General features: G+C 40.8%; 1 protein-coding gene across 1 annotated transcript in view; it reads right to left on the reverse strand.

Annotated features, from left to right (window-relative positions):
* Window positions 1–10008, reverse strand: part of Adam28 (ADAM metallopeptidase domain 28) — a 39597-nt gene extending 29589 nt beyond the window's left edge. The window contains exons 1-4 of the mRNA XM_048330988.1: window positions 9957–10008; window positions 4256–4359; window positions 2518–2594; window positions 189–267 (exon numbers count right to left, since the gene is read on the reverse strand). Coding sequence (XP_048186945.1) covers window positions 189–267; window positions 2518–2594; window positions 4256–4359; window positions 9957–10008 — 312 coding nt within the window. The remainder of the gene's footprint in view (window positions 1–188; window positions 268–2517; window positions 2595–4255; window positions 4360–9956) is intronic.
* Between the last annotated feature and the right edge of the window lie 2621 nt (window positions 10009–12629).

Below are 12629 nucleotides of genomic sequence, written 5' to 3' on the forward strand. Positions count from 1 at the left end.
GGAATGCTATTCTGGGGGAAAGAAATGTTAAAAAAAAAAAAAAAGTTGGAAGAGCAATGAAGTAATTAAGTTTTAAGTACTGCTAATGAAAAAAATAGCACAAAGGCTATAAATGAAGTTTCACACCTATTTGCCTGCAGGGATGCTATATTGGGGTGGCCCCCCCCCCATTACCAAGACTTCTGTACCATGATTTGCGGGCTTGTGGTAACCTCCTCTCCAATGGAATTATAATGTGTTTCCGTGTAACCAGGCGCAAGGAGATTCCTGGGAGAAGAAAAGAAACAGCATGGTTACTGGTGTGAACTGTGGAGTCCAGTGAATGACGCGCAGATATGTTTCAACTTTTCAGCTAGTCATCTTGACCTCTGAAGACAAGGCGAAACAAGAAAGGGCTGCTCTGTGCACACGCGGGACATTCCTAAACAGTGGAGAGCAACACCTTCACCTCCGACACCACACACACACCCACTGGAGCGAGGAGAGGCCTGAGAAGATTCAGAACCCAGGAGGGCAAAATCATAATAAAGAAGTAAATAAATCATGGGAGCCTGCTTCTGCCAGTTTGGCATAACTGCCAATCATCCAGGCCTTTGCAGTTACCAATAGCAAAGTAAAACTGATGGGGAGTTGAATTTGTTTTGGTTAGTTAGAACTTACCTGAGGCCTTCACTAAGATACTTAGAACTTTGCAAGGTAGTCACCAAAATTAGGAGCCTGAGACAGACAGACAAAGAGAAAGAGAAAACGTAGATACACTGTGCCCTGTATATTCATGGGTACTGCATTCATGCCTTTAACCAAAATAGATGATGGATGCATATGTACTTATATATAATTCTTGTCATTATTCACTAAACCATACAGGATTGTAACTATTTACATAGCATTTATATTCTGACCGTGTTTGTATTACAAACACAGGGTCTATGCTCATTTCCTCTAAGGAACTTGGGCATCTGTGAATTTTGGTAGACTTGAGTGCTTTGGGTATCCTTTGAGAATAGCCAGGGATGCCTCTGTGTGTGCACACACACGCACACGCACACGCACATACATGTGCACGCTGAGGTGTGGCTGACCGGAAGACTGAAGACAGTTAAGGTGTACAATGTAATGGTTTGAGACACATAGGCATTGTAAAACAAGTAGCACAATCAAGCTGACACAGCCATCCCATAGTTGCTATAGGTACATGTGTTTGTGTGAATACTTAAAATCAATTCTATTAACAAATTTCAAGTATCAAAGATGTCACTAGCTGCAATCACTCTGCTGCTCATTAGCGACCCAGAGTTTATGCTGCAGTTGAGACTGAGCCCTTCCAATCACATCTCCACATTCTTTTTTTGTGTCCGTGAGTTGGGCTTTTTTAGATTCCACGTGTAAATGAGTTTGTGCAGTGCATCTTTATTTTGGGGGGGGGTGTGTGTGTACATACACACATGCGCATGCGCGTACAGGTGCTTTATCTATCCCTTTATCAATGGATACTTAAGTTTATTCCAGAACTTGGTTATTGTAAGTAACAAACATATTTTCTGAAAATTGAGAAAGTAGAAAAACCAACTCTGTAGTAGGTACTATGTTGGAAATGTAATATGTATCCTTTAATTTGTTCTATTCCTGTTATATGTGTCAGTCTCCTTATGTTCAGATGACAATACATAGTTCAAAAATGGGAAGAATTGTATCTAGGTTGGCCTGAATCGAAAGTCTGTACTATTTCTATTATCCCACAGTTTCCAAAAGTTCAACCAATTACAATTTTTGGAAAATGTCACTGTGTAGTTTGGAAAGAAAAATATCTTACTGTCTCATATAGAATGATATAAGGATTGAAAGGTGAGAAGCACGGATTTAGGAAAGCACGACTATCGTAACAGTCCAGATACAAGATGAGCGAGATCTGAGTCAGCTCCATGGCAGCTGAGTTGGAAACACAATGCTGAATTCGGGTGGCCCAAAGGGAAAGGATGAAGGAAGCAAAGACAGTGGATGGATGAACGGATAGCATGGCAGAAAGATCACTAATATTGGAGAAGAATAAGACCAAGTTCTGATTTTGCCATTGTTTTTTTCTTATTTAACCCAAGAATTTCATGGAGATTTTTATATGCCTTGTTCTTTTCTGAGATACAAATGGCTTTCTAATACCAATATCTTGTTGTGTTAGAGTGATCAATTATAATAGCAAAGAGGAAAACCAAACATCATCACACAGTGTATTGGAATTTCTCCATCTTTTTTCCAGAGCAGGTCAAATCTACGTGTACTCACATGATAGTCATTTTGTTTCACTTCTAAAAGTGTCAAAACACTAGCAAGCTGTTTGACCCAGTGTGTTTTTACTGCTTTAGTAGACACAACTATCCACAGAACCCTTTGGGTTAATTAAGGGAAGAAACTGGTAAGTCAAAGATTGTGAGGGCAGGAAGTCTATCCGATTCAGTTTCTGTATTTTGCACATCCTAACTTGCTAGCCATGAGGATGATCCCAGAGGTAGAAGCACTTACTTGTTTTTCTTCAAATAAAGCCTTGTAACTTTTCCATTAACTTTCATTTCATATATTACTTTGGTTTCAGATGGATCCTGTAAAAAAATGCATTGTAAATTAAGAAGTGTACATGGAGGATTATTGGGCAGTTTCTACCTGGTTAGGTCTTGGTGGACAGTTCTGGCTTTTCGGTACTAGTGAATTATATGCTGCCTAATGGCCTGTCTCATCCCCTTCTACCAATAAAACAATGATGGCGACTAATAAGTAAACTATCTCATATCATTATATGCATCCTTTATATGCAGCCTGGTGTGGGTAACTCATGCCTGAAATATGAGTTACTCAGGAGGCTGAGATTGAGGATTGTGGTTTGAAGCCAGCCTTGGGAAGACAAACCCAAGAGTCTTGTATATCGAACTAACCACCAAAAATCCAAAAGTGGAGCTGTGTGCTCAAGTGGTACAGTGCTAGCCGCGAGTGAAGAAGGGATAGCACCTAGGCTCTTAGTTCAAGCCCAGGGCCAGAGAAAGAAAAGAAAAACACTGATATACTTTGCAAAGATTTAGTTGAATAAACAAATGCTTTGGGAATAAATTATTATGTCCTAGGACACAAGGAGTTGGAGAAGCAAAGGCAGAGAGCTAGCAAAGATACAGACAATACCTTTGCAATAGACCCAGATAGTTTCCAACCAGAGGAGGAAGTTACATCCCTAACCGGTGGTCAAATAATGTTGAATGTGCCATTAACACTTGCATTCTGACTTAGGCTTCATACAAAATGAACATCTCAAAATGTTCATAAAATATATACATAGGGTTACTACCTGAACTTTCAAAGACTTACAATGTCTTCCTGAATTTACGCAGAAAGAAATGGCAACACTATGGTGTGAACACAAACTAACCATTTGAATTCAGATGCCACCTTCTTCTCTGTGGATCAGGAAAACAGAGTCCTGTGCCTACTTAACTAGCTACTGAACTGGACACATGTGATACCTTATAACTAAACATGCACATAAACCACATCTAGTGGCTCATTAATTCCAAAAACAAATAGAGATAATCTCCTATATAGCAATAACTGGTGAAGGAATCCAGAGGTATACCATCTCACTCAACATTGATCCCTTTTTGCTTTCCTCTTGCAACTCACAGAAAGTTGTTAAATGAACGTTGACAGAGAATGCATTGTTGCATTAAGGAATAAGGACAAATACATATTTTAATGCTGTCCATTTGAAAAAAAATAAATTTCAGGGTAGAATGCAAGTATACATTCACTTGCAATATTTTATTTTCTCCCATTTTAATGACCATATAATTGTATCTGGTGTGGATAGAAGATTGACAGATAGATAGGCAGGTAGATCAACTATAATTTGCGGCTTTTTGAAGTAGGGAGCCTACATTATCATAAAATATTAAAGACCATATTAGGTTACCTGAGACTGTTTATTTCACTCTTCAGAACTCAATTTAAAAAATGAAGCCAAGAGTAGATCTTTTGATTGTAAGGAAAAATGAAAAGTCAAAAATGAACATAAATATGACTACTAATATTATTTAACTCTAAAGCAAGATGATTGAATTTTTCAATCTACAACATGTATATATATATAATGTGTGCATCGAGATGTGCATGTGTAAACACACGTGTGTACACATATATATGCCTATACATATATGGGCATGTGAACACACACGCGTGAGCAGCAGATGACGCCTCTCTGGGAAATCAGAGGGCATACCTGGTGCTCGGGCTCCGCCAGCTCCCTTCTGTGCAGCGGATGAAGTCTCACAGGATAGACCACTTCATACTTCTTTGCCTTGGGGAGTTGGCTCACAGCTCCCTCTGAAACACAAAGGTGTGGGGAAGAAGACTGAGCTGCAGCGCAGCACCGGACTGCCGGCCATGGAAGCCGCACTGTGACGGCCATGGGCAATGCTACACAAAGACCTTCTGAGATTCTTGTCCGAAACTCCTGGGCTAGCCGTCTTTCTCACTAAAAGTTCAAGTGTTTCTCTGCTTAGAGACAATATTTCTTTTGAGTGTTCCCATTTCTTTTTGTCATCTTGGGTCTCCTGCAATGGCTTTCTAAGCAGAAACATAGTAGGAGTGTGTGTGTGTGTGTGTGTGTGTGTGTGTGTGTGTGTGTGTGTGATATTTGTATATATATATATATATATATATATATATATATATATATATATATATATATATTAGAGTAGAAACCAAAGTTGACCTCCGTAAAGCTGATCAGTTCCTCAATAACTGAGCAGAGGAACCCTGAATAAAACACAGTGTTGTAAACACTGAAATAGCCAGTGCATTCCATTTCTGATTCAAATATGTTTGTGTTGGATCTGCCAATAGCAATCTTTGAAACTGAGCTACAAGAAGAAAAGGCTCCAATAGAATGTTCATCGAATGGCCTGGCAGGATGGGGGACGGGGATACAGAGAAACCCCTCATTCCTTTGTGCACAAAAAGATGGCAAAATTGAAAATTAGAGAAGCAGAGAGTCTAACAGAATTACTGACCCCCAAATGACCTTTTTCTCCACACACTTTTCCACCCCTAGCATCAGTGATTTGTATAAGGGGATTAATTTTAACAAATCATGTATGTGTACAATGCTGTTTGGCCATAATCTCTCCTTTGTCATTCTCCCCACTCCCTTTCCCAAACCAGTCTAAGCAAGATTCCTTTTGCCCTTTACAGACATGAGAATTTTGACTCTATTTACCCTTCCTCCCCTCTCCATTCGTCTGCTCCTCTTCCCCTAGCACCTGTGCCCCAGACAAGGTGTGCTTCAAATTCTTGACACTCGTTAAGTGCTTGTTGATTGTGCAAAAGGAGTTTCGCCATGGCGTCTTGCAGATGCACAGACCATATCTTATTCAGATTGATCACATGTGTGTTTATCCATAAATATATACACACTCATATATATATGTATATGGTCATGTAGGTGATTATGTGTATTTATTTATATTTTGAGTATAACATCCAGCTATGCAAGGAAACATGTGACGTCTTTATGCCTGGCTTACTTCATTGACTATGATGGTGAGTAAGACTTTTTTGAGCCTACAGTCACATTGAAAGCAAATTGCAAAACTACTGCCACAACCTACTTGGGTCTTAAGTGTTTATCAACTAAGACTGGGCCTAGAACTGGACAGGCGTGCTTTTTGTCTTTGAGTCGCACGTGCTGTGAGCCTTAGAGGCTGTCATTAAACTTCTCAACCCTATCTTCTATGGTAGAATAAATCCGTGTCACCCCAATTAACCTTTTAACAGGCATGACCCAGGTGCTCGCCAAGGCTGATTTTCCCAGCAGTCACCAAGGAGGTGCTCTCAGTTACCCCAAAGATGCCTCAGAGGACAAAAAAAATTCTAAAATGTTCTTCAAGAGTGAAAGTAGAAAACCCCCAATATCCCAAGTAATGTCAAGTTTTAATTCCTTTAATCATTCCAGAGCCATATGCATTTAATCCAGCAATGAATCTGGCTTAGAATTTACAACTCTTTGAATTAAAAAAAATGGCATCCATATGTTTGGGTGGCTTAAGATTTATTCTCAAATAAACGTTTTTAAAACACTTAAAGGCAGGATATTAACAGTAGAATGTTGTAATTCAGAGATGGCTTTGAGGTTTGTTGTTTCTTTAATTGTTTGGAAAGAGGGGGTAGATTAAATGGGTGCTAAAACATCTCCAAACATCTGTAATATTATGGAAATGAATACAGGGCCCTCCATAATGTCTGTGTATAGGGATGGTAATTCTCATGAGTAAGTTTTAGTCATTTTGTGGCAAAGTCCAAGCCTTACAACTGTGGCATTTCAAGGAAAGTATGAAAGTTTCTTCAGTTATTCCATTCTTCCTGCCATTGAGACTATGGCTGGCTATCTTTGTTTCTATTTAATTAATATATGATGAAGAAAAAGAACAGCATTCATTATAAATAATTTTTTCAGAATGAACATACAAAACGTGAAGAGGAACTTTAATCACTTTCTTTCCATTTGGTTCAGTGTTCATAATCCCCTTAGCACAATAAGATGCCAAGAGGTAAGAAAACCATTCTTTCCAGACATTAACTGATGGGCTTGGAACAATTCCCTGCTGTCTCCTTTAGCTCAGTGCCACAAAATAAGAGAACCATAAGGTTCCAATATGCTTCCTGGTGTTTTATAGCATCTAATCAGTCCAATTAGTCCCATTAACATGGAACTGCGACGCCACGTTTGACCAAACGTTGCAACCTCAGCAAGTGGTTTTAGAAAGCCATATTAGCAGTTTGCATATGATTATAATAGGAAACATTAGAACATGATCTTGTTTTCCCTCATAAATAACTTCATAAATAAACAATAACTTTCCACCTGGCTCTTTCTCTAAAAGCAGAATATGACACACACACACACACACACACACACACACACACACACACACACTCCTTTTCTTTATAAGGGATACAGATCTATCTATCCATCCATCCATCCATTCCACCCATCCCTCCCACCCACCCATCCATCCATCCATCCATCCATGCATCCCACACTAGTTTTCTCTGTCATGCACACTGATCTCCATGCTTTGGGCTCATCCTTGAATCCAGTGTTTCACCAAGCCAGAAGTGACTAACTGGCTTTCAAATATGGACTTGAAATATCCATTACACAATTTATTTCTGACTCCTTGTCCCCTGTTGAGCACTTCTGCATGGAAATCAAAATAAAGCAACACATAGACAAATCCCAGTAGCTCTTTTAAAACCCTGTCTCAGTGTGAAATATGTAGATTTTTCAGGTCATTCTAAATCCTTGCAACAGAGTAAGTTCTCTAAAGCAAACAGGTAGAATTTCCTTTAAAGATTCTTATTTTCCTGAAAGCTAGAAGGCCCCATAGATAAAGAGATTTCAATAGAATGATTTCCACAGCACACACAGGTGTACAATAGACATACATAGTATTCGCCTCACTCATTCCCAACTTGGATGGAGTCAGGGCAGCCTTCTCCCCGATGAATATCAAGTTAATTGTTGTGAAGTTGGCAGAACAAACACAGGTAACAGCCATCCAGGGATTATACAGATCCAAGGTGTAACACAATACGTTTCCACTAATTTATTTTAATACTCGCTTTCTCTCTCCCACAGAACTCATGCGTTAGACTAGTTTTCACCAGCAAAGAAGGATCAAGAAAATAAAATTTAGTGGTGCTGTGGCTCCAGTGGTAGAGTGCTAGCCTTGAGCAAAAAGAAGCCAGGGGCAGTGCTCAGGCCCTGAGTTCAAACCCTAGGACTGGCAAAAAAAAAAAAACAACAAGAAAATAAAATTTATTATTTTGGTTTGAGTTAGATAATAGTCACAACAATATTACTGTACGTTAGTGTTAGAAAAGCCCAAATTCGTTAATATGATGAACAAAACAGACCCAGGTCCGGATGGCTATTTTATTTGTGAATGTGTTGGGGTCCATTTTGGAGACTGGAACATTTGTTTTAATATTGACATTTTCATTTTTGTTCCAATCTGTTCTAGGTTGATTAAAGCAGTGTGTTTTCAAAACTAAACACATAATACCAAGTCCTAACTCAGGGATTCTGAAGTGACATTGGCTTTAGTTCTGAGATTCTCTGTATTACCACAAAGTATTTTGTGCATTTTAACTTGATACAGAAAAAGGAGTATAAGCTTTGAGGAAAATATCAAGTCCTAATTAAGCCTATTATTTTTGCTATGGAGGCTCAACTGAGCACACAGCTTGGGGCCTCCAATCATCTCATAAGGGCCAGAGGAAAATGGCTAGTTTTGAATACAATGATTTCAAAAATCAACACCCTTGGATGTTCTTATGGCATATCATAAAAATTACCTTCCTCAGCCACGTACTCATTTGCTTCCTCACGACAAAAACATACATCCTACGCTTTTAAATATTTGTTTTTCTTTCTTTCTCTATGATGAAATCCTATCAGTCATGTTCTGAGGGACCACAAAAGCTCATTACAAGTATCTGCCTTGATTTCACATCTCATTCTTTTCTTTCAGGTAGCAGGTAAATACCAGCCAGGGGACTCCTAATAGGGCATTTCAGGGGCCACACGACTGTGACTGCTCCCAGTCTCATTTGGAATACAAGCCGGGTGGTCAAAGAAGGTGGGCGCCTGTCTGTTGCAGAGGCAAGATAAGAGCATGTGGCTGTCCTTTCTGCCTTCCCATTCCCACAGAACGACTTTAGCACTTGTGTCCTCACCACCGTCTGCGGAGTGTGACATCACACTTCTAGGCATATTCACAAGCATCTTTGGTACCATGTTGTGAACACACCATTGGGGGGAACAGGAACAAGGGGGGGCCGATTTCACTGGAAAGGTTGTAGTAGGTGGGGGCCTCCATCTTAGCCCTGAGACTTGGCTCGATATTTATCTTCCTGGGCAAAAACAGAGCTCAAAATGTTCTTACCTTTCAACTGAGAATTGGTCAGAAATCTTTCACCCCCACCCCCCAGATTTGTAGATGATACCATTTCTGGAAAAGTACCTACCAAGCTTTGGGAATTTTAATCCTGCATGCCTAGTTCCGTTTCATATTTAAGGGTCTTATGTAAAATATTTACAAGTCTGAAAACTTACAGAGCCATTTTTAGTGACAAAGTACAAAGTGGATGCACAGAATAGGAGATTCTTTCTCTACCTAACTCGAAGCTTTTGATTAATAATACCTCTCACTCCCAGGAGAAAGCCAACACCCTAAGACCCAAGAAACGTTTTAGCAGGTAAGGAATCTGGAATCACCACTAGTATGCAGGCTTGTGGACCAGAGATAGAAATCAACTGGAGAAATGTGTTACTAAAATATCCTTTATCCAAAATCAGGTTGTGAATGTACCGGAACTGATGACACATGTTAAAAGAGATGTATTACTAGGAGGCCAAGTTCGCGGGATGTATCCCATAGAATGAGAGTGAATTATTAACTTTCACTTAACTGAAACACATTTTCTGTTCAATACTGTCAGAAGGCTTTCTATACAAAAGTTGATTGATAATTTATTTCCAATATGTGTACTTATTATCACCCATAATGAAAGGACCAGGTATGCAAAACTATGTAGTACGGAAAAAAAATAGATTGCTAAACTGGCCTTTACCCATCCACAGTTAGTGAAATCTGTTGCCTTGGCAACACAAACTAAACATGACAAGATAACATTTGATCATGAAAGAGCTCGAGACCTCTGTTTTACCCTAAGACTTCAATGGATCTCAGAACCCGCCCCCAAATAACCCAGCTATAAAACAAGTCAGAGAGGTTAATAAAATAAGAGCAAGGAGGGGAAAAAAGTCAGAACATTTTATGCAACATAGGAGCAGCGAGATGAAGAGACTGCAAACCTGCCTGGTGCTTCACAGAACCTGAAGAGTTCTGTCCTACCTGGAACTGGAGAAAGGAGAAAAGACAAGAGCAGGAGACTCCCCGGCCACATGCTGAGTGAGGGCAGCTGCCCAGCGCTGCCCTGTCCTCGCACCTGGGCAGCCGGCTCTGCCCCTGCCTCCTCCCGCGGGAGACAGAGCCAACTCCAGGTTCATTGTGCTTGCCTCCGCCAGTGCTCAGTGCACCTGTTGCACAACCCATGCTGAGGTCCCGCAACAATGGCTCGCAGGAGGAAGTCCTGGCAACTCCCAGCTGCCTCTGCGGATTCCTGCATTCCACACTATTTCCCCTGCCTGCTCTGCACAAAAAAGGTGCAGAATTTCCAGTCTAGTTCCACAGCTCAGCAAGCCACAGGCGGAATCTGTCCTGAGATGTCCTGATCTGTGTATAAACGTGCGTAAGACGTACGTAATGCATGTCATATACACTGCGTGCACATGCATGCAGACATATTACGGCTATAGCACATGGGTTATGTATCTAGGTACCTATAGATTTCATATAAATTGTAGCCAGGTTGGCATAAATAAACGTCTTGAGAATGTGAGCCTCCTTTCATGCACATAGGGGATTTGATGGGACACTTTCTAATTCAAGTGACTTCTGCAAAGTTCTGATTTCCGTGGATCTCTCATTGAATGTCAGCATGATGGTGCTCTCCGGGGACTTGAGCCATTCTGAAAGAGGAATTGAGGGCAACGCAGGCGCAAAGCTCTCCACATTTCCAGGCTGTCTGTGCCCTAACCAACAGCCAGGATGCGGGAGAGGGCAGAAAGGCCAAGACCCAAAGGCTGAAATGTCTTGGCTGGTGGTAGGGAGACTAAACTGGACAAATTAAGTTCCAGGCACTTCTATAAATACATTACACTTAGTATATTAGTCTTGGATACACTGCTATGTTATTGATACCATTTGGCCTCCATTTTGTTTGAAAAGAAGGGAGAGGGGAGGAAAATTTTGTGGAGAAGGTGAACTGGTTCAGAGTATTCTGTACAATTATCACAATGAAACCCCTGTATTATTCATGTATACTAATTCAAAATAAAATTTAAAAAGAAATACAAAATGGCAATATATGGTAAATTTCCTGCATTCATTTCATTTTTTTCTCACGAAAGATATCACAACTCTGTCTGATCCCTGGTAAAAGGTATAAGGGAGCAAAGGTTAGGTCCCAGGATCTCAGTCTGTTAGCAACTCTTCCTCTAGCCATTCAATGTTTCTGCCCATACTGGTATTAATCCAATATTTACATTATTCACAAAACAAATTACACTAAAATACAAATACATGTACATGTAGGAATTGTCCATTTTAAGGGCTGCCATCTAAAGTATTTTCAAAATGTATCTAACTGTATTTAGACTAAATATGGCAAGGTCAATGGTTGATTAAGATTAAAACACAATGCTAGAAAGTTGATAATGTCATTAGTGGGAAGAACCGATGCAGGTTTGGGAGTTATGAATCTGTTAGAAGTTGTGGATATGGATGAGGGTCCTAATAAAGAAATTATAAAAAGAAGCTGGCCATGGGATGGATTTAGTATAAAACTGTATGTGGAGGCCATTGTTCTGGAAGCCAGAGATGGCGCAAGCATCCTACAGGTGTCTTAAACCACAGCCAAGGCAGCCAGGGTAACAATGGCGGAGGAGCACTGGGTGCGAGTCTCCAGATCGTTTCCACTGTGGTGGTGGAAAGGTGGTCTTTCCTGGATCCCACTACCTCTTCCAGATTCCATTCCTATCCAGCAAGGACTTCCCATGAATTGCTGGACGTATGTTAGCAGTATGACCTAGGAAGCCCAAGGAATGAAGAGTCAGTCACTCAAGGGCAACCCCCACTCCCTCCTCCTCATGCTAAGGCCCTCGGCTCTAATCCCACCCTTCAACTTCTCCTCAACTGTGGAGCTGACAGACGTCTCCTGGGGGGTCCTCACCCACGCTCAGCCCGACTCGTCTTGGCTCTAGCTCTTCCTCAGTGCCATAGGTGATGGGCGGCAGGGGGGGGCAGCACCTCACTCCATTTCCCACTTCCTGCTCCACCCACCAGCCACATCTCACCACCAGGAACGACGGAATCAAAACCACTCTTTGCAAAGGCCATTCCCGTTCTTGCATGTATTCTTATAACTAAGAGCTCTGGCTAAAGTTTAATCTTAGAGGAAAATGAAAAAGAAAATCATGCAGGCTTATTTTCATTCAACATCACCGATTCCCAGATGATGGGCAATTGTCAGTAACAGCATGTAGAGACCACACTGTTCAAAAGGAAATGTGCTCATGACCCGACTCATGTAAAAGTAACCCCTCTATACATCACCTTTACAATAACATTTAAAAGGAAAAAAAAAACCCACAAAACTCCACCATCTTGTTTGCTCAGAAGGCCTCATTTCGCCTGGAGCTGTATTCTGCGTGTCCATGTTTAACTTGTAGCTACTTCGTTGACTGAAACTAAAAGCAGTTACAAATCAATTCCTGGGCACTTACTTCCCTTCTGTACACATGGGGATCAAGTGCACATCCGATGGCATTCCCAACTTGTGTCTCACTCCTGGTTGCACACTAGAGCCTCCTGCAGACCCAGGAAAACTCCATAAGTCACCCCAGCTCAATGGAACCAGATACCCCAGTGACTAAGCAGACTTGGGATTCATTAAGCTCTTCCATG

Source organism: Perognathus longimembris, chromosome 21, assembly GCF_023159225.1.
Source record: "Perognathus longimembris pacificus isolate PPM17 chromosome 21, ASM2315922v1, whole genome shotgun sequence".
Taxonomy (NCBI): domain Eukaryota; kingdom Metazoa; phylum Chordata; class Mammalia; order Rodentia; family Heteromyidae; genus Perognathus; species Perognathus longimembris.